This window comes from Vitis vinifera, chromosome 5 (assembly GCF_030704535.1).
Source record: "Vitis vinifera cultivar Pinot Noir 40024 chromosome 5, ASM3070453v1".
Classification (NCBI taxonomy): domain Eukaryota; kingdom Viridiplantae; phylum Streptophyta; class Magnoliopsida; order Vitales; family Vitaceae; genus Vitis; species Vitis vinifera.
Window position 1 is genome coordinate 16,606,357 of NC_081809.1, and position 23,723 is coordinate 16,630,079.

A 23,723-nucleotide genomic window follows, 5' to 3' on the forward strand; every position below is an offset into this window, starting at 1 on the left:
AAATAAAATATTATGTGTAATGTTATTTATTTTCAAAAATATTTAAAAACACAAAAATAAAGTTAAAAACATTCCAAATCATTTGCATGTTTCCTGTATTGGTTTTTAAAGTTAAAAACCAAAAACTTTGATATAAAAAGTATAAATTTAAATATATATTATGCCTTTAAAAATTTTAAAATTTTATATATCAATTTTAAATTAAAAATTAAAAATTATTATATTTTTAATTTAAACCTTTTAAAAATATTATTATATAAAACTTATTATAATTTATATTTAAAAAAATAAAAAATAATAAGAGGAAAATAAGGAAAATAATAGAAACGTAAGCGGAATGGTTTGATTTTAGCGTTATTTTTAACTAAATAATAATTAAATTTCTTTGGGCAGACTACTATTGCGGAGACGGCGTGGGCAGCGAGAAAAGACAAAAGGGAGCTGTGGGAGGGACTTGAGACGACTCGTCTTCACTGTGATGTTTGGTGGCGAATCGCCGATATTCACCTCAAACCCTCAAAACTTTTCAACGTCTGCGCTCGTCTAGAGCTTAGGGTTTCAGACGCTCGATTCATTTCCGAACCACCAAAACCTCCACCCAGATAAAACAGCTGAATGGACGGAGGTCCGGCAGGCGGGGGCGGCGTCGGCGGCGGAGCCACCGGTCCCGCGCCTTTCCTTCTCAAGACCTATGAAATGGTGGACGACTCATCGACCGATGAAATCGTGTCCTGGAGCTCCACCAAGAGCAGTTTCGTTGTCTGGAATCCGCCTGAATTCGCTCGCGTTCTTCTCCCCATGTATTTCAAGCACAATAACTTTTCCAGCTTCATCAGACAGCTCAATACATATGTAAGCTTTTCTGAGTCAATTTGGTGCCATTCAATCCTGCTTGGTTGCTGAGAAATGAAAATGAAATTGGAGCTCTTATTCAATTTATGTTGGGTAGTATTTTCTTAGTTTTGTCACACAACCAAACTGTGGTAATGCTTTTTATAATATGTCTTGGCTTCAGGTGAGAAAATATATTGGTTTGGATGATATATCGGTCTCTTTTTTATTTTATTTATTTTTTTTATGTGTACGTGTGTATTATGATTGATGCTAATCCTGAATAAGTCATTTAGATGGCAACGGAGTTATTGAAAGTGGTTGATTACGACTTGCCTTTGAACAACTAGACAACAAGTGTTGCCATTACAAGATCCGCGAGTCCCACTGCATTGGGAATTTTATGGAAGGGGCCAAACTTGGATCAGCGTTTGTATTTTTGGTTTTTTAAAGATCCCATATGTGTTTATATGTTGTTTGATTGCTTGAATTTTGTCAAATACTAGGGCAGTATTTAACTTTTTATATTTTTAATGGGTATCAAATCAGCACTCTTTTGCCAATTATATTACTAAATGGATTTCTTTGAACGAATTCTGTGCCTTTCATCCAGTGATCCTTTCCCATTTCTCTATGGGTCCCTTCATTTTGGTTTTCAATTATCAAAAGTTAGTAAAGATGAAAACGTAGAACTCTTTAATTGCCTCCTCATCCAATGTATGTATATAGTTCTTGATAGAATCATTTAACATCCATTTATATATCTTGTCTTTTCATGGGAAGTTAGTGAATGTAAGTAAAACTACCGAAATTTTCTTTAGTTATTCTTGATATGTTTCACAAATTCATGAATTCAAGGTTATTTGTAAGCTTAGCTCTTTAATTCTAGGAGTGACTTACTCTGATTAATGTGAGAGTAGAAATCTTTTTACCTTTGGGAGAAACTATTGTGATTTGCGACTGTCTTGGAGCAAGGGAATTCTCCTAGCAGGGATGATATTCATTTTCAAGGATATAGTCTGTGCAATGTCCTTTAGAGTTTACTTTTCTTTTGGATCTACTGTCTATAGTCTCTCTTCCATTCTGTTGCAGGAACCTTTTATAAAACTTATTTTGTTTTAACCTTCTAAGGTTCCTAAATTGTGAAGTAGGATTCATTGAAGAGAGAAAATGGATAACTGGATATCACTAGCAAGTGAGAGGTGTCTCTTTTCTACTTGATAGTTGAAAGCAAAGCCTTAAAAAATTCACTTTATCAAGTGAAGGGAATAATTTTTGCATTTCAAGGATGTTAAGAGTGTTGTAGACTCCTCATGGAAGTTATTTCCTCCAACACATTAAATGGAACTAAACTTTAAGGCACAAGCTTGTTATGCTGTGCCATTAACATAAAATCATCAGCCACAACAAATATTTGACTTTCATTAATCATTGTGCAAAAATCCCTTTTGGTGCTATCTCTAGGGACGGCTGATTAATACATGGTTTTGACCTGAATTGTCTTGTTGTTTATCATACAGCTGGTTTTCTGCTGCATTCTAACCTTTAACTTCAATTTATCAATGGCTGCTTATGATCCCACGTTTATGGTGTTCGATTTATCCATGATAAATTTTCAGTTCTGTTACATGACCTTTGGTATCAAATTGAGAACCTGATAGTAAATCTGTTTACAGACAATAATCTCCAATAGCTCTTCCAATTTATACAATTGAAGTGGGTGAGGAGTTGTGGCTAACAACTGAATTAGGAGGTTTCAAGATAGATCGGTTGCGACCTCTCAAATAGGTATTGGGCTATACATACAATAGACTAGTTAAAGGAGTTCAATAAATTCTTTAAAAAAAGAAGATAAAATTAGATGGAACATTTACAACATGACATTATTTAAATGACCATGAAAGCACGCCTTTAGATTGGTGTATGTTACTACTAAGAATTAACAACTCAACTATTTCATGTACAATAATTTTGTACTAAGAAATACATAACTATATGATCAACTGCAACTCCAACCCCTGGGACTTCTACTGAGGCTGGTTGTCAAGCTGCCATAGAGCAACAAGGAAATAGTCCAGGAATGGCTACTGTTAAGGAAGTTCATGGCTTGCATGTTTCAAAGTCATGGAATAGGCCACTGACTTGGGAGGTTTCAAGATAGATTGATTGCGACCTCTCAAATAGGTATTGGGTGATACGTACAATAGACTAGTTAAAGAAGTTCAATGAATTCTTGGTGATACATACAACCAACTAGTTAAAGAAGTTCAATAAATTCTAAAAAGAAAACAAAACTTTCTAAAGAAAAAAAGATAAAATTAGATGGATCATTTGCCACATGACATTTACTTAAATGACCATAAAAGCAGACCTTTAGATTGGTCTATGTTAATTATGAGAATTAAAAACTTGATTGTTTCATGTACAATCATTTTTGTACTAAGAAAGACATTATCATATTGGCAAATCCACTTTAAATGATGTGGATGTTCACCAATCATTGATCCCGAAAATTTCTACAAAGTCATTATTGTCAATGCTTTAATGAGTATGGATATCAAGATGGTACTTTCCATAGCAAGGTTGTAGTTGAAATAATTTTTTTGATAGACAAAGATAATTTGAATTAAGAAACACCAAAAATAGGGGGGTATACATTAGGAGCCTAACCAGGTACCAGAAAAGAAAGAAAAGACCTAAAGAAAGAGAAAGAGAAAGAGAAAGAGAAGGCTAGCCACAATAAAGAGCACCCAAAAAATTTAGAAAAAAGGGATTATCCAACTCCAAAAACTGCTAAGACCACTTTATTAGTGATCGGATAAAGAGATTCCTCAAACTTTAGTCTGACAACTCTTCCTGTTGGAAGGTCCTTTGGTTTTCCTCTCCCTAGATACACCAAAAAAGATAAATCATAGCCAATCTCCAAACTGCTCTTCTTTTCTTCCTTAGCCCCTTGACTTTTCATTCGAGAAGAAGATTTCTCATGGAAGTCAGGAACGCCCACACCAAAATGAAAGTTATTAACAATAAAGTCCAAAGTTCCCTTGTCTTATCACAATGAATTAAAATGTGGTCAGTTGATTCTTCACTATCTTTACAAAGGCTACACCTATTGACCATGGACCAACCCCTTTTCATTAACATGTCTATTGTTAAGATTTTCCCTCAAACTGCTTCCCAAGGAGAAAGACGAGTTTTAAGAGGGGCACATGATCCCCAAATCTCTTTAGCTAGGAATAATAAATTGTTGTCAGCCCTTACGGAGTTATAAAATGATTTGACACTCCCTCCCATCATTCTTCATACTAAGGAATCCTCCCCTTCTTGCACTTTTAATGCAAAAATGTGTTCCAAGAAATGAGTCACCTCCTCTAACCCCCAATCTTGGAAAGATCTTCTAAAATGCACCTCCCAACAACCATCTCCATCCCCTTACTTCCCCCAAAGGTCTACCACTGTAGCATATTTGTGGGATGCAAGCTTGAAAAGATTATGAAAAACATCCTTCAACTTAGACTCCCTAACTCAACTGTCACACCAAAAACTTGTGCATCTACCATTTCCAATACGGATACTAGTTCTAAGAATGAACTCTTCCCACCCTTTTCTAATGTCTTTCCAAAGACTCAGCCCATAAGAATCTCTCACCTCTCTAGTAGTCCAACCCCCCTCCACCTCCCCAAATTTTCCAAGAATGACTTTCCTCCATAAACTCTCCCTCTCAAGGGGAAACCTCCATAGCCATTTGCCTAACAAAGCTTGATTGAGACCCTCCAAGTGCCTTAACCCCAACCCTCAATGCTTCTTATCTTCACAAATATGCAACCAACTATAGGCCAGCAGAACTTGTAGAATGCCAGTGAAAAACCATCCAGCCCTGGTAACTTGTCACTCCCCAAATCTGACATTGCTTTGGTTACCTCCTCTTAAAGCAGCCCCTCCAAACCCTCATTATCCGAGGAGTCAAGAATTGTCCAAAGTTGGACCCTATTGGTTTAGATGTTTGGTTTAATAATCCATAATCAGGAAAATGTGACACAGTAGGGATTGTACAAGAGCTCAGAATTATGGTGCAGCTCAGCCATGAATCTATTATACTGACCATAATTCAGTTATATCAGCTGATTGGTTATGACCGTAACTCGATCATATTGGCTGATTCATTATTGTAATTCTTTAAGGTTCAAAGTATCTGTCAACTTGTATCCAGAATGATTGAGTTGTATCCAGAACAACCATGCTGAGAAGATTTCAAGACCCATTACAAGACTTATCAATTACAATAACGAATCAGTTGATACAACCAAGTTATGTTCAGTACAATAGGTACTTTGAAATCTATTATAGCAGGGCCTTGAAATCTTCTCAGCATGGTCGTTCTGGATACAACTTGATGGATACTGCGAACCTTGATTGATGGAATTGAGTAAGCAACAAACTAGGCAAGGAAAAAGGAAGTCCATGACACATGGCTGGATGTAGTTGTTAACTTTTAGATATTATTATCAACAGTAGTTATCGATGAAAACTATAAATAGAAAATGTCAGTGCTCTGTAAAGTCCCTCCGACACATCAAACAACCCAAATTCCCCTTGAATCCTTCTCTTAGCTTGTAGGTTAGTCTTAGCCTATTACATGGTTGATAGCTTGGTACTGTAGTAGTTTGTAGATGTACCACCTGTCGGAGTGATGCTCGGATACCCACTAGCACCACATCATTTCACATGCCTATTGGAACCTCAGGTAATAAGAAATCCTAGAATCCAAAGTGCAGGCACTTGCCCACTTCAAGAGAAAAGAGCTTGAAATGGAAAGTTTTGTAGAAACTTCCAATGAGAATAGAAAAATTAGAGATGGTTGAGCATGTTTGCTAGATGGCATATTGCAGAGAATGAAAGAGCTAAATGGATGTCTCATGTTATATCACAAAACATGGCTCAAAATCTCAGATCTTGACAGAAAATATAAAACACACCATGAAACTAGTGGCTGAAAGCGTCCAAATCATTTAAATTTCGAACCCATGAATAGGGATGGACAATATGCCCAAAAATGTTCTTGTTGATGTACAACATGAATGTGATAAGGATTAGCTAGGAGATGCTACAGCCCCTCAAATTTTGGATGCACAAAAAAATCCTGTTTTTCTTAATGAGTATTTAGGCCGTATATGAGAATTACAGAATTGGCTACTAAATCAAGGGGTGGTTCATTGAAATGAACCAGTAATACAACTCTATTGAAGTCTCAGTCAAGATCAAATGATAGAATTTGATCCTGGAACACTTTGGATTGAGAATGAGGTGCATAGGAAGACCTAGTTATAGGTAGCCTTGTGGAGATTGGATCCATTGAATCCAGGAAATCACTGGTGAATTTTGAATCCTTGAGTTTATTGTTTTCTAAAGAAAACACTCAATCCTCGATTAATATTGGAAGGTTTGCAATCCAATGTAGTGAATGTAGGGTTGATGATTTTGTGAAATTGAGAATATTTTCAAATTCCTTGACATGAATAGTTTTTTCTTGGTACATTTGCTACCAAATAGCATCACAAATTGGGCTTAGATGGAAGAATAATGTATCTGGATCAAAGAAACAACTAGACTTTGCTGAGCAGTATATAGAGACTGGAGAGAGTGTAGGCATTGTTATATGGTATTACTAGAAAGAGAGTTTCTGAAGCTAACTTTAAAATGTCTGGAATTTGAAATACTGAAATAGTACAAAATGGAGTTTAAAGTAGTGTTCAAACTGATTTCTACAGGAGGTTGAGATGCAACACTTGGAGGAAGACTTCCTCATTGAGGATATTATGATGATCCTTGTACTAAGATCTACATGGCTGGGGATCTATTGACGGACTTACACTTACAATGCCCAGAAAAAAACCAGAAGTGATGAACCAATTAGGAAAGCTTGTGTCAAAATTTGGTGGATCGTATTTTTCCATTTGATTAAGGCTGATAAGCTATTCTACCATATATTAGCTGGTCACCCTTTTAATTATCTTAGTAATCATAGATTGCTTTCAAAAGAAAGGAAGTGATCATAATTGATCATAATTCACTCTCTGTAATTAGCGAATGGTGCTAAGGGGAGGTAGAAGTCGGTTTGTGGTGGAGTCTAAGTTGTTTGAGATTGAGGTTGAGGAGTCGGGTGGGAAGTTGAAAGGATGCATATGGGAGAGAAGTAGGGGTTTTGAGTCTTGGATTAGATTTGGGGAGGCTAGTCTTCGTTGTCTTTTGGAAGGCGTTGAAACCTGTTGTAGAGAGGTGGATGATCAAAGATGGGCTATTGAATGGTTGGAGGGTAATAGAAAGTTTAGAATGGAGCGTCGGTTGAACAAGGCAGGGAGGTTCATCCTATGCTCTGTCCGAGATATGGAAGCAAAAAGATACAGCATTATCTTCCCTGAAGGGAAGGGTCAGGCCAGTGGATGGAACTCTATGGCTGTGAGGTTGAGAGGTCTTGGAGTGACACCGACAGAAGGATTAAAGATCACCAATGTGCTAGAGTTTCCGGTGAAGCCGAAGGGAGTCCTGAAGGTTCAGTGGAAGGAAAAGGGGGTGGAAAGGAAGTCTTTTGCAGAAGTTGTTAAATCGTCACTGAGAAGGGCTGGTGAGTCAGTGTGGTTAGAGGTAGGGGAAAATGAGGTGCGTGGTAGACTAGAGCATCTGAAACATTGTCTAATAGGGAGGTGGGGTTCTATCTCAGTGCCTCTACCTGAGTTGGCTTTCGTTAGGAATTGGACCCACCAGATTTGGGAGGTTAAGGGGAAGTTGTCGATTGCCGCATTGGGCAGGGGTATTATCTTGTTCGAATTCGAGCAGGCTCAAGAGGCTGAGCGTGTTTTGGCTAGAGGCAAAAGAAGCATTAAGGATAATTGGCTTATCCTGGACAAATGGAATCCGGAGGTGGGGTGTTCCTTAAAGAATCCCATTGCCGCAGAGACATGGGTTAGGGTGGTCGGGCTCCCACTCCATTTCTGGTGTCTTGAGGTGTTTAAAAGTATTGGAGATGGGTGCGGAGGATTTATAGCAGTGGATGAAGGAACCAAATCCATGTCTGAGTTGCAATGGGTGAGGATTTTGGTGAAGCGTGTGGATTGGGAGGTCCCTAGCTCAGTTCATATAGCTTTGGGGACGGGCTGCTTTGCCCTTCATCTATGGTGGGAATCTGCTCCTTGGTTCTCGCAGGTGGTACCGACGGGAAGCTCCTCCGGGAAGGGCGGGTTAAGGGCAGGTGAAGAGTTTGATGGGCTTCTTCGGGTGGCTTGCTGTGGGAGTCAAAGGAAGGGGGTGGAGCAGTTGGGGTTGCAGGTGGAGGTACAAGACGTGGCGTGTAATGGAGAAAAAACTCTCCTTCCCTCTGTTGAAGCCTCTGCAGATGGGACTGTTGAGAGGAGATGGGCTGGTGGCCCAGCCGACCTAGTGGGAGGGGGTAGGGTGTCTTCTCCCATCAGTTTGGTCAACTGCTGAAGTGGGCTGGCAGGCCCAAGCTTGAGCTCTGGCCCTTCAGCTTTAAGCTGTGGGGAAGCCCAAGAATTTTGTCTTGCAAATAGGTTGGATTTGGGCCGGGTTCCAAGGCCCAATTCCCGTTCCTTTAGTGAGGGGATGTCGGGTGAGGCCTGTGGGCCTGTCTAAGCTGGGGCTTTGTTAGATGAGGTCTCTGATGGTTTCGAGACCCCTTCCTCGCTCCCTAGGGCTCAGTTTCTGCAGCCGATTCCCATCTCCAGGGGTGCTAGTCAGGACGCAAGAGGAGAAGTCGATCCCCTCGTCGGGCTGCCGCGAGACTCGATGACGCGAGTTTCCTCTCAGATGATGGATCGGGGGTTCCTGACTGACGAAGCTCTATGCGAAGAGGCTTCCAGGTATGTCGATCTCTGTCATATTTCTTTGGGGGGTCGGGATCTCTCTTCTCCTTCTTCTTCTTCTTTCGGACGGGTGACGATGAATGAGGGGACCACTGGTGTTTCGTTTTCTGAGGTCAACGAAGAGGAGCAGACGCCGTTGAGTATTATTTTGGCTGATGGTAGTAAAGGAGTGCTAGTCTCTGAGGGTGAGAAGCAAGTGGCTGGAGAAGGGGGGGGGGGGGGGGGGGGGGGGGGGGGGGGAGTTTGGGGGGATGTTTCAGGATCTGGATGGGTGCCGGTGGGACGACAGTTACTTGGCGAGGTTTAGCAAATTCTTGGGCTTCTCCACGGACGGGTTTGAAGGCGAAGTTCTGAATTTGCTCCTAAGGACTAAGAGAAGAAGAGAGCAAAACCTGAAGAAGGGCACGTCAGGGACCACTAAGTTTGATAGGGAATTGAAAAAACTTGAGTGGTCTATCAATTATTCTGGGGCAAGTAAGGAGAAATCTGTGGTCAGAGAAGGAGGGGTTAGAATCTCGACAGTTAGATGAAGCTAAAGATTCTATCATGGAATGTCAGAGGGGCCAATGACAGAAGTAAAAGGAAGGTTATCAAGGCCCTAATCAGATCACAAAAGGTGGATTTGGTGTGCTTGCAGGAGACCAAAATCCAAGAAATGTCCCAAGGGGTTATTCACAGTCTTAGCGTGGGAAGATTCTTAGGTTGGGGAGCTGTGGATGCTAGAGGGGCAGCTGGAGGGGTGGTGGTTTTCTGGGATAAGAGAGTATTGGAGCTAGTAGGCCTGGAAGTGGGAATCTTCTCAATCTCGTGTCGTTTTAAGAATTGCGAGGATGGGTTTATGTGGTTCTTCACAGGGGTCTACGGACCTACTATGAAGAGGTTTAGAGAACCTTTTTGGGAAGAGTTAGGTGCTATTCGAGGTTTGTGGTCTGATCCCTGGTGCATCGGTGGGGACTTCAATGTTATTAGATTTCCCAGTGAACGGAGTAGAGTTGGAAGACTATGTGGTCCCCTATGAGAAGGTTTTCAGAGGTGCTAGATGAGTTGGCCTTAAGAGATATGCCTCTTCAGGGGGGTCCTTATACGTGGAGTGGGGGGTTAAATGGCCAATCCTGGTCGAGATTGGATCGCTTCCTGATTTCGGAGGATTGGGAAAACCATTTTAGTGGAGTGTCTCAGTGCACACTTCCAAGGCCTGTGTCTGACCATTTCCCAATCCTCTTAGATGGGGGTGGTGTTAGGAGAGGTCCTATCCCTTTCCGTTTTGAGAATATGTGGTTGAAGGAGGAGGGATTTAAGGAGCTTCTGAAGGGCTGGTGGCAAGGTTTTAATTGCAGTGGTTCATATAGCTTTGTCCTCTCAGAAAAACTAAAGGCTTTAAAAGTTAAGCTGAAGAATTGGAATAAGGAAGTCTTTGGTAAAGTGGGAGTAAACTTGAGGATGGCTTTGGGCAGAGTTTCTTTTTGGGATGATCAGGAGAGGCAGAGAACGTTAAACGAGCAGGAGTTAGAGGCTAGAAAGGAGGCCAAGGAGGAGTTTAAAAAGTGGGCGATTATGGAGGAAATCTCGTGGAGGCAGAAATCAAGACAATTATGGTTGAAGGAAGGAGATAAGAACACGGGATTCTTTCATAAGATGGCGAACTCTAACAGTAGAAGGAATTGTTTGAAAAAGATTAAAGTCAGAGGTATTTGGCTTTCAAACGAGCAAGATATTCAAAGGGGAGTGGTGAGGGCCTATCAGGATCTGTTATCGGATCCTAGTGGCTGGCACCCGAGTATGAGCAGCTTGGAGTTTGATAGTATTGGAAGAAAGGAGGCTGCCAGGCTGGAGGAGATGTTCTCTTTGGAAGAGGTGTATCTGGCCCTTTCGGAGCTAAATGGGGACAAGGCTCCTGGACCGGATGGATTTCCCATTGCCTTCTGGTAGTTTTGTTGGGATTTTGTCAAAGACGAAATCATGGGTTTCTTTAAGGATTTTTTTGAGAGGGGAAAATTCGTTAGAAGTCTCAACTCCACGTTTCTGGTTTTAGTCCCCAAGAAAGGTGGGGCTGAGGATTTACGTGACTATAGACCCATCAGCTTGGTGGGTGGTCTGTACAAGATTCTCGCCAAGGTTCTAGCCAATAGGCTGAAGAAAGTAGTGAGTAAGGTGGTCTCTTCGTCCCAAAATGCCTTTGTTGAAGGTAGGCAAATCCTTGACGCAGCGTTAATTGCTAACGAGGCCATAGACTCGATGCTGAAAGGGGATGAAGCTGGTGTGTTATGCAAGCTGGACCTAGAGAAGGCTTATGACCATATTAATTGAGATTTTCTGATGTTAGTGATGCAAAAAATGGGCTTTGGGGAGAAGTGGGCCGGCTGGATCAGGTGGTGCATCTTCACTACCTCTTTCTCAGTTCTGATTAACGGGTCGCCAGCGGGTTTCTTCCAGAGCACTCGAGGGTTAAGGCAAGGGGACCCCATTTCCCCCTACTTGTTTGTCTTAGGAATGGAGGCCTTAAGCTGCCTCATTAACAAAGCGGTTAGGGGGGGCTTCCTTTCCGGCTGCAGACTAAGGGGAAGGGGTGGAAATGGGATTCAAGTATCTCATTTATTATTTGCGGATGATACGCTGGTCTTTTGCAAGGACTCCCAAGACCAAATGGCTGTTCTAAGCTGGCTTTTAATGTGGTTTGAAGCCATTTCTGGTCTGAATATCAACTTGGAAAAGAGTGAAATTCTGCCGGTGGGAAGTGTTGAGAATGTTGAGGTCTTGGCTTCTGAATTGGGCTGCAAAGTGGGTTCTCTTCCTTCCACTTACTTGGGGCTGCCTCTAGGTGCTCCTCACAAATCGGTGGTTGTGTAGGATGGTGTGGAAGAAAGGATGAGGAAGAGACTCGCTCTATGGAAGAGGCAGTTTATTTCTAAGGGGGGGAGAATCACTCTCATTCGGAGCACTTTGGTTAGCATGCCAATTTATCTTATGTCCTTGATGCGTATTCCTAGAGTTGTAAGATTGAGGCTTGAGAAAATCCAAAGGGATTTCCTTTGGGGGGGGGGGGGGGGCGGGGGCGTTGGAGAAGAGGCCTCACCTTGTAAATTGGGATGTGGTGCGCTCTCATAAAATGAAGGGTGGATTGGGGATCAGAAATTTTTCTATCCTCAATAGGGCCCTGTTGTGTAAATGGAGCTGGCGCTTTGCGGCTGAAAGTGATTCTTTTTGGAAACTTGTTATCAGCTCAAAGTATGGGGAAGAAGAAGGAGGGTGGATCTCTTGTGAGGTTAGGGAAGGCTATGGGGTGGGGTTGTGGAAGGAAATTAGAAAGGAAGGCGCTCTGTTGTTTAAAAACACTTCCTTCACTGTAGGGGATGGTAGAAGGGTGAAATTTTGGAAGGACATTTGGTGTAGAAACACTCCCTATGTGAGGCTTTTCCTTCTCTGTTTGCCTTTGCAGTTTCCCAAGATGCGTGGGTAGAGGATTGTTGGGATTATTTGGGGGATGCGGGGGGATGGTATCCTTGTTTCTCTAGGTCTTTTAATGACTGGGAGCTGGAGGCGGTGACGAGTCTCCTTTCGGTCCTTCAAGGAAAGAGGCTCAATGTTGGGATGGAGGATAGAGTGGTGTGGAATGCTTCTAAGAATGGGAGTTTCTCTGTAAAATCCCTTTACAATATTTTGGATTCTGGTGGTGCAGTCCCGTTTCCGTGGAGAATCATATGGAGCCCTTGCATGCCTACTAAGGTGGGTTTTTTTGCTTGGGAAGCTTCTTGGGGGAAGGTCCTAACCCAAGATCATCTCAAAAGGAGGGGCTGGTCTCTAGCAAACAGATGCTTCTTATGTTGTGAGGATGAGGAGACTATTAACCACATCCTTATTCATTGCCCCAAGGCGAAGGTGTTGTGGAATCTTATGTTTACGATGTTTAGGGTTAATTGGGTTCTTCAGCTCACGGTTAAAGACACTCTCCTTGGCTGGTCCGATTCCTTTGTAGACAAGAAGCGTGGGAAGATTTGGCGGGCAGCCCCCCTTTGTTTATTTTGGACGATGTGGAAAGAAAGAAATAGGATAGCTTTTGACAATGAGGCTTTGTCGATCCAAAGATTGAAAACCTCCTTCGTTTGTAATCTTTCCTCTTGGACTAAGTCTTGTTTAGATGGAGAGCCCCACTCCTTAATTAATTTTGTAGATTGGTTGGGCTCTAATTGAGGGTTGGTGAGTGTTTGCTCCCTTGTGCTTCTTGTTTTTTGGGGCCCCTCGTGTATACTTCCTGTATGCTTCGGGTTGCCTTCTTGCTTCCCTCTTTTTAATATAATTATTCTGTGTTTATCTATCAAAAAAAAAAAAAAGAAAGGAAGCAAAAAATATTGTAAATAACTTGACTCTTCTGCATAGTGCCTAGGAATGGCACCTAAAGAAACAAAAGAAAAAGGATTGTTGAAGTTTCATAATAAAAAGAATGAAGTCATGGGAATTTTTTGATCCATTTCAAACTCAACCAGATGTCATATGATCATTGTCGCTGCAGTTCATCCACTAGAATGCAAGTGATGCAGTTAAAGCTGGAGAAAGGAATAGATAGATGTTCAATGGATTATCCTAGTTAGGTTATTTAAAGCTACATTTGAGGTGCAATGGAATTGGCTTGAAGCAGTTCTTACCGAAGGAAAAAAAAAGAAAAAGTCATTGATGGATAGGGTGAGTAGCCTCTTCTTTAAAGAGCTCGGTTGAGAAAGGAAGACTCCAAAGGCAGAATCTAGGAAAAGCAGGCGTTCGTCTAATTAAGAAGTTCCCTAGAAATGCCATGCAGGAATTTTCTTGCTATGTGTTTCCTTGTTTTGTACCCTACTAATACTGACACAAGCTTTCAATACCCATGGGCTGCTAAATCTTGCTCAAGACATGAACTCTCCAAGGATGACAGTCACCTCATTCCCCAGTGGAGGAATAGAACCCATTGAACCACCCAAAGATTCACACCTCTTATTATTACTCCTCAATGGCCAGAATGCAGTAACGAAGGCAACAAAGAAAATTTTCTGGGCCGATGGATGTATTGTTGTCTTTTAACAAATAAATAGGGTCTCAATAAAACTCATTCCTGTGGAAGAAAAGGTTAAAATTGGTGGCCAAAATCTAAAAAAGAAGAGATGAATGGGGACAGAACTGGAAAGATGACAAATACTTGAAAACAGTGATCGAGTTCAAAGTTGATTGCTCTGTTTTTCTACCATAAGAAGAATGATGATGGTAGTAATAACCTTGGTGCGTTCCAGTTCGGGGCTTGCCCAACAACATTAGCTGTGTAAAAATGTTCCTTTGCCATGATTTTAGGCTAAACCAGGTTGACATGAGCTGAAAATGTGGAACTTGGAGGAGGATTAATAGGAGAACCAGTAAAGATTGTCTTTAAAATATTGTGCAGCATTTAGACCTTTCCACGTTAGCATGCGCATGGAAGGATGCCTCTTAACAGATTCCTGGATATTAATGGAGCAATAGTAAACATACTGATACTGCCTGCTCAAATGATGAAAAACTAATGAAGACAAAGCAGGACATTGGTCCTATTTCACTGTGACTACTTTTGCACAAAAATGTCAAAGTTAAGGGGGATTTGCCAATCAACAGCCCTGTGGAATCCAAGTCAGGGATCACGGCATTTCTTTACTGATACTACTTTGAGCTACAGTGCACTATGGGGTAGATAATAGGTACATAACAATTGATGTGTTCATAAGTCTTAGGTCAAGTGATGTATTTATTTTTGGAAGGAGAAGGAGCTAGAGAATGTTAGTGCTGAAGGTCAGCTGCTTCAAACTGATTTTCATTACTTGGAAGCTATATACTATGAGAAAAACTGGGAGCCACTATAGTATATAAGCTTCAAAGGCTTCAAATAATTGCATAATTTGAGATGATGTCCAGTGTCCGGAGTGATGGACTTAAGTACACGTCAGATTACTGCCATGACCAATTAACTGCCATGCTTCACGGTAACTAGGTCTAGGATCTTTCCAATGGCTGTTCCTTTTGCCAGATTTTGTAATTTTGTACACAATTATTAGAACTTTGACTTCCTAAGATAAATTAAAGATCTTTCTATCCTTCTGATGTCATTACAAAACATTTTTCTCTTTTTCACGTGGGAAGAGAGATGTTGGATTTTGAGTTCTTAAAAGAATTTCTTGAGTCCTTTTTGAATGTTAACTCCCTTTATCCTTTCCCAAAAGTAGCTCATTTGAAAATCCAAAACTCTCCTAAAGCTCTGAGGTTCACTTGGTTAGTGGTGAACAGAAAGCTTAATACAACACAAATGATTTTTTTAAACTTCACTGGCATATAAAGTCATCAACCCCAATCTGCTACTGTCCCTTTTGAGTTGTATTGGTCTTTTGGGTTAGACAGCATGAGTGCTCTTTTATTGGAGCCTTTGTTTTCTCTCTGATTTTCTTCTTTCTATGTGCATGTATCTTTTATTTTCTGGGCTTCCCATCCTTGTATATCTGTCCATTTCTTAATACAATTTCTAGGTTCTCATCAAACAAAAAAGTTTAAAATTAGATAAAAAAAAAAAAAAAAGGACCTACCAGTCTTGAGCTGGATTTTATGTGATATTTTTAGGAAATATTGAAAGTAGAAGACTGTCTTCATAGATTAATGCTTTAAAATGTTCATGACAATCTTCTTCAAGTTGGAGCATAAACATTCTTCACCATCATGCTCGTCTGGCTTCATAGATGGTAAAAGTTTCCTCTCCCCAAAGCCATAGTAAAAACTTATCCTAGCGAATGCTTAGATTCAAAACACAGGGTAATAATCTGTTGCTTCATAACTTATCAAAAAAAAAAAAATTCTGTTGCTTCATCATCTATGTCTCGTGAAAATATGGTAGAGTTCAATATGCCTGTTTTTTTTTTTCAGTGAACATACAATTTCTGGTTATATATATGGCAGCTGGATTGCCAAAAAATATTTTTATGAGAGCATTATTTATGGTCCCATCTTTGCAGAATTGATCTTACATACAATATGAGCCATAACCTCCTAATCTAGTTCTGCACTTAGCCAACGATAAATAGTTTGCCAACGATAAGTAGTTGCCACCATTTAATTACATGAGGGAAATTTTCATTTTAATATTGTCAATCAAGGGTATGAGAATGGTTTTAACAATAGGGGCTGTTCGTGTCTCATCTCTTGTTTGCCGATGACACTTTGATTTTCTGTGACGCCGATGAAGATCAGTTGTAATATCTTAGCTGGACCTTCATGTGGTTTTTAGGTTTAAAAGTCAATCTGAGCAAAACTGAGGCCATCCCAATGGAGGAAGGCATTCCTATGGAGACTCTCGCCTCGGTTTTGGGATGTAAGATAGGGAGTTTACCTACCTCCTACTTGGGTCTTCCCCTTGGAGCCTCTTACAAATCCCCTAGGGTGTGGGATGCAGTGGAAGAAAGATTCAGGAAAAGGTTGTCTCTCTGGAAAAGGCAATACCTCTCCAAAGGTGGCCATCTTACCTTGCTAAAAAGCACCCTCTCTAGCCTCCCAACCTACTTTCTTTCTCGCTTTGTGATCCCCAAGAGGGTGTGTGCAAGGCTTGAAAAGATCCAAAAGGATTTCTTATGGGGCGGTGGAGCCTTAGAGAATAAACCTCACTTGGTGAGTTGGAAGGTTATTTGTGCCACTAAAAAGGATGAAGGGTTGGCCATTTGCAGTCTAGCTACTTTTAACAAGGCCCTTCTTGGGAAGTGGTTGTGGAGATTTGCTAATGAGAATGAGCCCCTATGGAAGCAAATTATCTCTAGTAAGTATGACCTTTAAGAGGGGGGTTGGTGCTCCAAAGGAGTAAGAGACCGTTATGGGGTGGGGGTTTGGAAGGCCATCAGAAATGGTTGGGAGAACTTTCGATCTCACTCCCACTTCATTGTAGGGGATGACACTAGAGTGAAGTTTTGGAAGGACTTGTGGTATGAAAACCAATCTCTGGAAGAAGCTTTCCCCCTCTTGTTTAATCTCTCTGTCAACAAAGAAGGCTGGGTTGCTGAGGCCTGGGAGGAAAACGAAGTTGGAGGTAGCTGGGGGCTTTGTTTTAATAGACAGCTTAATGATTGGGAGGTGGGAGAAGTAGAAAGCTTATTAAGCAAGCTTCATCCTTTGACCATTAGAAGAGGTGTGGATGACTTGTTCTAGTGGAAAGAGAACAAGAATGGGACCTTTTCTGTCAAGTCTTTTTATAGCTCATTCTCAAGGGGCATCAAGCCCCCCTTCCTGGCTAGAACTATTTGGACGCCTTAGGTTCCAATTAGGGCTAGCTTCTTTGGTTGGGAGGCGGCCTGGTGCAGGCTACTCACCACTGACCACTTGAAGAGATTTGGTTGGAGCATCCCCAACAGGTGCTTTTTGTGCAAATATGAGGAGGAGACCACAGATCACCTTCTCTTGTTTTGTGAGAAGGCCATAATGTTATGGCTTCTGGTCTTCTCCCTTTTTGGGGTGCAATGGGTGATGCACTCCTCTGTGAAAAGGAACCTCCTAGGATGGCATGGATCTTTTGTGGGCAAGAAAAGGGAGAAAGCTTGGAGAGCTACCCCCCTCTGCCTGATGTGAACCATTTGGAAAGAAAGGAATAGGAGAGTCTTCGATGATATTGAGAGGAATGACCAAGATATTAAATCCATTTTTTTTGTACACTTTTGTGAATTGGGCTAGGGTGTATATAGAGGAACACACTCTCTCTTTGATAGATTTTGTAGACTGGCTAGCCACCAAGTAAGAGTCAGACTTGTTTATCCTTTTGTTTTTTGCTTCTTTGCATCTTGGCATACTTTGTGTATACCCTTTCTCTAGCCTTTTGGCTCTTAATGAATTTTCTTTACCTATCAAAAAAAAAATTGAGTTGTCCATAATCACAAGTCTAGTTTTTAACAAATAGGAAGAACTTTCAGTATCTATGGAACATGAAGCAAGTTTATTTTTGGAAATCCCAATAAGGAGTCAGCAGATTATGAACCACTCTCAGTCCTCTCTTTTCACAAAACGTGCATGGAAGAGGTTTCTAACCCAAGAGATCAGTGGAATACGATCAAACTGAAAGAGACCTCTACCAATCAGCTACAATACTCTTATTATAGAAAAACATGTATTCACAACAAATTCCAAAAATTTCAGTTTATGTGCTCTTTTTCTTTTTTCTTTTTTTGGCTTCAGACCCACACAACTACATAAGCATCTTCTAGAAAGGAAAAGTGCACCAGAGGATACCCCCATAGAACAGCCCTAATTTGTCTGAACATTTCCACCCAGCCCTGATTTCAGCACTGGAAGAGCCCTTGACTCCCATTAGAGCTATGGCATGGTCTGGTACCGGGGATATTCCTATAAGCCTTCAATTGATCATATGAAACATCTAGCAAACAAAGTCTAGGAGAGGAAATAATAATAATAGAATAGCATCAATATTGATCAGATTCCATGCTGGGAAATGTGAGAGAGGAGACTGAGAAAATAGAGAAGAAAGGAAAAGTTAAGAGTAGAGAAGAAACTAATGGGAGAGAAGAGATGAGCCACTAATGATAGGTTGTCCACTAACTTATACAAGGTTTGAGAGTACGAAAAGATGTCTTCGATGCAAATTAGGCATCAAAATATAACCCTGACCAATATTTTTAATAAAAATTTAAAACCTATGGGAGTGTGAACACTTTGTGTCCATGCTGTTATTACCTCCTTATCAAAGCTACAAGTTGAATGAGGAGTAATTAATATGATATGGATGATCTTTTCCCCATTGAAAAAGTGTTTAAAAAAACATTTCAGCATAAACCCGCACTGTCATGTGTCTGACATCAGTTTGGGGACACAAAAATCTTCATTTTCTTTAAAATAAGTGCAAGACCAGCTGAATGTGCCAAGCTAAATGTTGACTATAATCTGAAAAAACTGCTGGTTGCAAGTCATCTGTCATGCCAGTACCTATTGTTGTTGTGTGTTACTGTTCTCACATATGAAACAAATTGCTTAAACTGATTCATGTCTCCTTGTGCTGGAATTGGGGTTAGGACCTAAGGTTGGTAGCTAGATTTTCGTATATAAATCAAAAGGTTGATTTTTCTATTAGGTCTTTTGCCAATAGAATATTTTCTTCCAATGTAGATTTTGAGTACTAGTGTTTGTGATTGCCTTCTTTTTGCAGAAGCTTAATATTCTAGTGGCATGTATAAGAAATAATGTATTTATTCTATCTTTTATTGGTTTTATTTTGTTTTGTTATTGTTGATGTGGTTTTCATTTTTTTTCAATATAAATTTCTCTTCTTTTCTGTGAGAAGAATTGTATTCTTCTCTGGGGTATGATTTGCAAATTGAGTTTACATCTTTTGAAGGTTTTTATATTCTTATCATTTTTCTAAATCTCAGTTTTCTTAATTCTTATCCATATGAGATGCTGCATTCTCCTTCTGGTATTTCTTTTCCTATTTTTGGTGTTTGTTTTCTTGGGTTTTTGTTTTCTGTTTTTTTTTTTCTTGGAGTGGAAGTGAAATATTTCATTTCCTTTCAAGTGTGCACATCAGCCTTTAATCCTCCCCTCATCTCCCACAAGAAATCCGAGGAAGCAGCAAATCAAACAAAAAACAGATAAATTGCTCCCCAAAAATATATAAATTTGTAGTTTTGAAACATTCAACTGTATATTTGTGAGGAAAATTGGACTTAAAATATGATGCAATTGATTACATTTTTGTCTACTTTGGTGGGCAGGGATTTCGAAAGAGTGATCCTGAGAGATGGGAATTTGCTAATGAAGATTTTGTGAAAGATCAAAAGCATCTCCTTAAGAATATTCACCGCAGAAAACCTATTCACAGCCACAGTCACCCTCAAGGTCCTCCTGCAGATTCAGAAAGAGCAGCATTTGATGAAGAAATAGAGAGGCTCTCTCGTGAAAAAACTGAGCTTCAGTTGAAGGTTTACAAGGTCAAAGAGCAGCAGTCAGCAAAGCTTCAGTTGGAAGACTTAACCCAGAGGGTTAGTGGAATGGAGCAGAGGCAGGAAAAGTTGCTGACCTTCTTGGAAAAGGCAGTTCAGAACCCTACTTTTGTTAAGCATCTTGCTCAGAAAATTGAATCAATGGATTTTTCAGCATATAATAAGAAAAGGCGATTGCCTCAAGTCGATCACTTGCAGCCAGTTGCTGAAAATAGTCTGTTGGACAATTATAGCAGCTCTAGAACTGAGTGTGGGAGTATTTTCCATAAAGATTTCTCAAATAAGCTGAAACTGGAGTTATCACCAGCTGCTTCAGATATTAACTTGCTTTCACAAAGCACACAGAGTTCCAATGAAGATGCAGGAAGTCCACACATGAAAATATCTGAAGGAGACCCCAAAGAGATGCCCATGCGAACGGAAGGCCATTTATTTGCACCTGAAACATTAGAGCTTTCAGATACCGGAACATCTTTTACTTTTAAAAGGGACCCAACCTTGTCTCAGCAAATGGGAGTGAATGAAAGCCAAAGGCTGCTTTACTTGCAGGAAAGTTTGACCTCTACTGAAGAAGGCGATGGCCATATCTCCTGCCATTTAAATCTAACTTTGGCATCTTCTCCATTACAAGTTGACAAAAGTAGTTCAACTAGGATGCCCCAAATAGGTCAGGATATTGGCAAATCCTCAGCATCTAGGTCTATTGCCGATGCTAAAGAAGCTGATTTTAGAGCTATCCACAAGAGCAGAAATTTTGCTGATGATGACACTATTTTGTCTTCCTCACAAGGGGCCTCAGTTGCAAATGAAGCACCTCCAACTGCTCCGGTCCGGGTGAATGATGTGTTCTGGGAACAGTTCCTGACTGAAAGACCAGGCTCTTCAGACACTGAAGAGGCAAGTTCAAATTTTAGGTCAAACCCATATGATGAGCAAGAAGATAGAAGAGCAGGCCAAGGAATGTTGGGTAACTCAAAAAGCATGGAGCATCTCACTCTTTGAGCACTGGAAGTTTGCATCAAAAGCCGGGTCATATTTTCAAAGGGTAGTCTCAATTCTTGCTCTGATTTGTGAGTTTTGGATAGGATAAACCATATAATGTCCTTTTTTGGGTTAATAATTTTGCACAGGTGGTTGCTAAAGTTATAAATCAAGAAGATAGCAGTAAAGTGTTCTCTTGATGTTACATCAGTCTAAGTTCATGAACATATTGTTTATGTTTACCAAAAAATAAGTGTTTAATATCTGAATTCTAAATAAACCATATGCACTGCATTTGATTCGTGAATTCTTGTAGATTTCTGATAGTAGCTCATGTAAATTAAGAGCCCGATTGGTAGTTATTCTTTGAAGCATTTCTAGGCTTTCTAACACTAAAAATTTCTATCTTTTAAGTATTAGAAATGTTAGAAATATTTTCTAAAATTACTGTCAAACGGACTATAACTGTGTTAATAATCTACCAATGTGATATTGATCACTGCACTAATAAAATAAACTGTTAGTTTGTCACAGGGAGATTTTAAGTTTCTTAGTAGTTAGGAAATGGTTGATGCATCTGGAGTCAGGATTGTATATTTTCCTCTCTGATTTTTGTCAAGAAAAAATAACTACCCCCATCTTCCTCATATGAATATTAGGTGAATGTACTCTTGGATACTCTTTCTGATTTCTGTTTTTAAAATAAAAGAATAGTAATTTTTATATAAGATGCATGAATTCTTGGACTTATATTGAAAAAGTAGTAGTTCTAAACCTGGTTTTGAAAAAAAAAAAAAAAAAAAAAAGTGTCAAATTTTTTTACTATCTTAAATTTTAAAATAATTTTTAAAGTTATGAGGTAAATCTATATTTTTGTATAAGTTGTATTTTTATATTGAATTTTTTATTTTAAAAATAAAATAACAAAAAGTGTATCCAAAAACTGTTTCATTTTCTACTTTTTGGTATGATTCATCAGCATGGTCAATTCACTTATTCACTTTTCCTAGGAATTATACTCTCGCAGCAACATGTTAAAGAAAAAGGTGTTACGAGATACAATTTTTAGCAATTTTTTTTTTTTCAATTATCGAGAAACCTTTCATTGTCAAGCCCTTAAGACAGTCCCGATTAGATGTGGTAATTTTGATACTAACTCGAAAGCGATATGAATTTTAACATGTTCGGATGCATTTGCCTTCAGCTTTAAGAGCTTTTTCTCCCACACTTGACTAATAGAATAGATGGAACTATTGCTTTCTAGTATGATATTATATGTACACAATATATATATGTATTAAAAAACATGAGATGCATTGTGTTGAATAAAAGATCATAACATAAGAAGGTGAATACCCTATGTTATCATACCAACCAATTGATTTTTTTTTTTTTTTGAGAAAATAATGATCATCATAGTATTAAAATTTATTTTACATCATGATTCAAACCATATCTTAGTCTATATCCATATTACTAATTATTTGCATTCAGTTAAGGAAATGTTGTTGACCTAGTTGGATATGATCATGGATGAAAATATCATGATATATCGGAGATGTATAGTCAATATATCGCGTTTCAGGACTATAGAAAGATATCGGATGGAGAAATATTGGTCAAATGATATGTCCCCCAACAAAACACTCACTTTGCAGGTAGCCATGCACCGGGCAAGTTTGCCCCTTATTAAATATACCACATACATAGTAAAAGTTATTATATAAACAAAATTTTAAAAGAATATATTAAAGAACAAATTAATTATAAGTTATTTTATAATTAAATGAAAAAATATCATTTAATTGATTCCCAAAAATATAAAAATTATTATGATAATTTTCTTCATAATATTTTTAATATCATGAATAGATTAATTAAATATTAAAAAATTGTACATATATCATCATTTATTTTATATCATTTAATACAATTGAATTAAATGGATCATAATTTTAATATTAAATATATTTTAAAATTGGACATATTATAATAAAATATTACAATATTATTATGAAATAATATTTGATGTAATTTAATAATAAATATAGACATATAAAATTCATATTTTTTTTATTAATGTATTAATATTATTATTAAATATGATAAATTATATATATCAAATTATTTAACAAAACAACTTTAAAATGTATATTATACTTCTAATTACATTTTTTATGAGATTTTTCTTATATTTCTATGAATTTTGTTCAATTTTAGGCATACTGATATTTTTTTTCAAAATATTCGTTGATATATATTTGATATATCCATAAAATTAAAGTACCGATATATTTATAATTACCGATGTTTTCATCATTAGATATGACCGATAACTTTTCATTAAAAGCTCTGTAAGAATGTTATATTTTATTATTTAATTATTGATGTAAGCTTCATCACCACAAAAATAAGTTTGACATCAAATACTTAGGATAAGTAATTTAGACTTGAGGTAAACAATTTCAACTTGAAATGTCAAGTGATATTGTCACTATTTTAAGAACATATGAATGTATGATTGAATAATACAGTGAAAATCATTTATCAAATAAATAAGCTTGAAAAAAAATAATGACTTGAATAAAATTATCATATAATGAATTAAATTAATAAGAATTGCATCTCAATTATATAAAAACTAATACGCATTAATAAAATAAACAAAATCTAAAGATAATTAAAATAAAACAAATTTATAAAATATGAAACACTTACAACTATCAAATTTTTGAAACATGAACACTATTCATAAACAAATATTATTTATATAATATTGTATTATTTTATTTTTAAAGTGATTTAATTTTTTTCTCAATATAATGAGATTTATAATTTTAGAGATTTTGATCTCCGTAACTAACAAAGACCAATGATATAATCAAATATGAATCATAACAAATTAATAATTCAATAATTTGATTCAAAAACAAAAATCCAACGGAATTTTATTATAACTTTGCGTTATAAAGACAAAATTTACTTCGCTCTACAGTTTTGAGCGATGCAATAATTTTATGAAAACATATAAGATAATGTTTTTTAGGCTGTGAAAATTTCTCATCTT

General features: G+C 38.4%; 1 protein-coding gene across 1 annotated transcript; it reads left to right on the forward strand.

Annotated features, from left to right (window-relative positions):
* The first annotated feature begins 391 nt into the window (after window positions 1-391).
* On the forward strand, window positions 392-20,963 carry LOC100267444 (heat stress transcription factor A-5). The gene is made up of 2 exons (XM_002265283.5): window positions 392-852; window positions 19,448-20,963. The coding sequence occupies exons 1-2, from the start codon at window positions 616-618 to the stop codon at window positions 20,675-20,677; spliced, it is 1,467 nt and encodes a 488-aa protein (XP_002265319.2). The 5' UTR covers window positions 392-615; the 3' UTR covers window positions 20,678-20,963.
* Window positions 20,964-23,723: the final 2,760 nt, after the last annotated feature.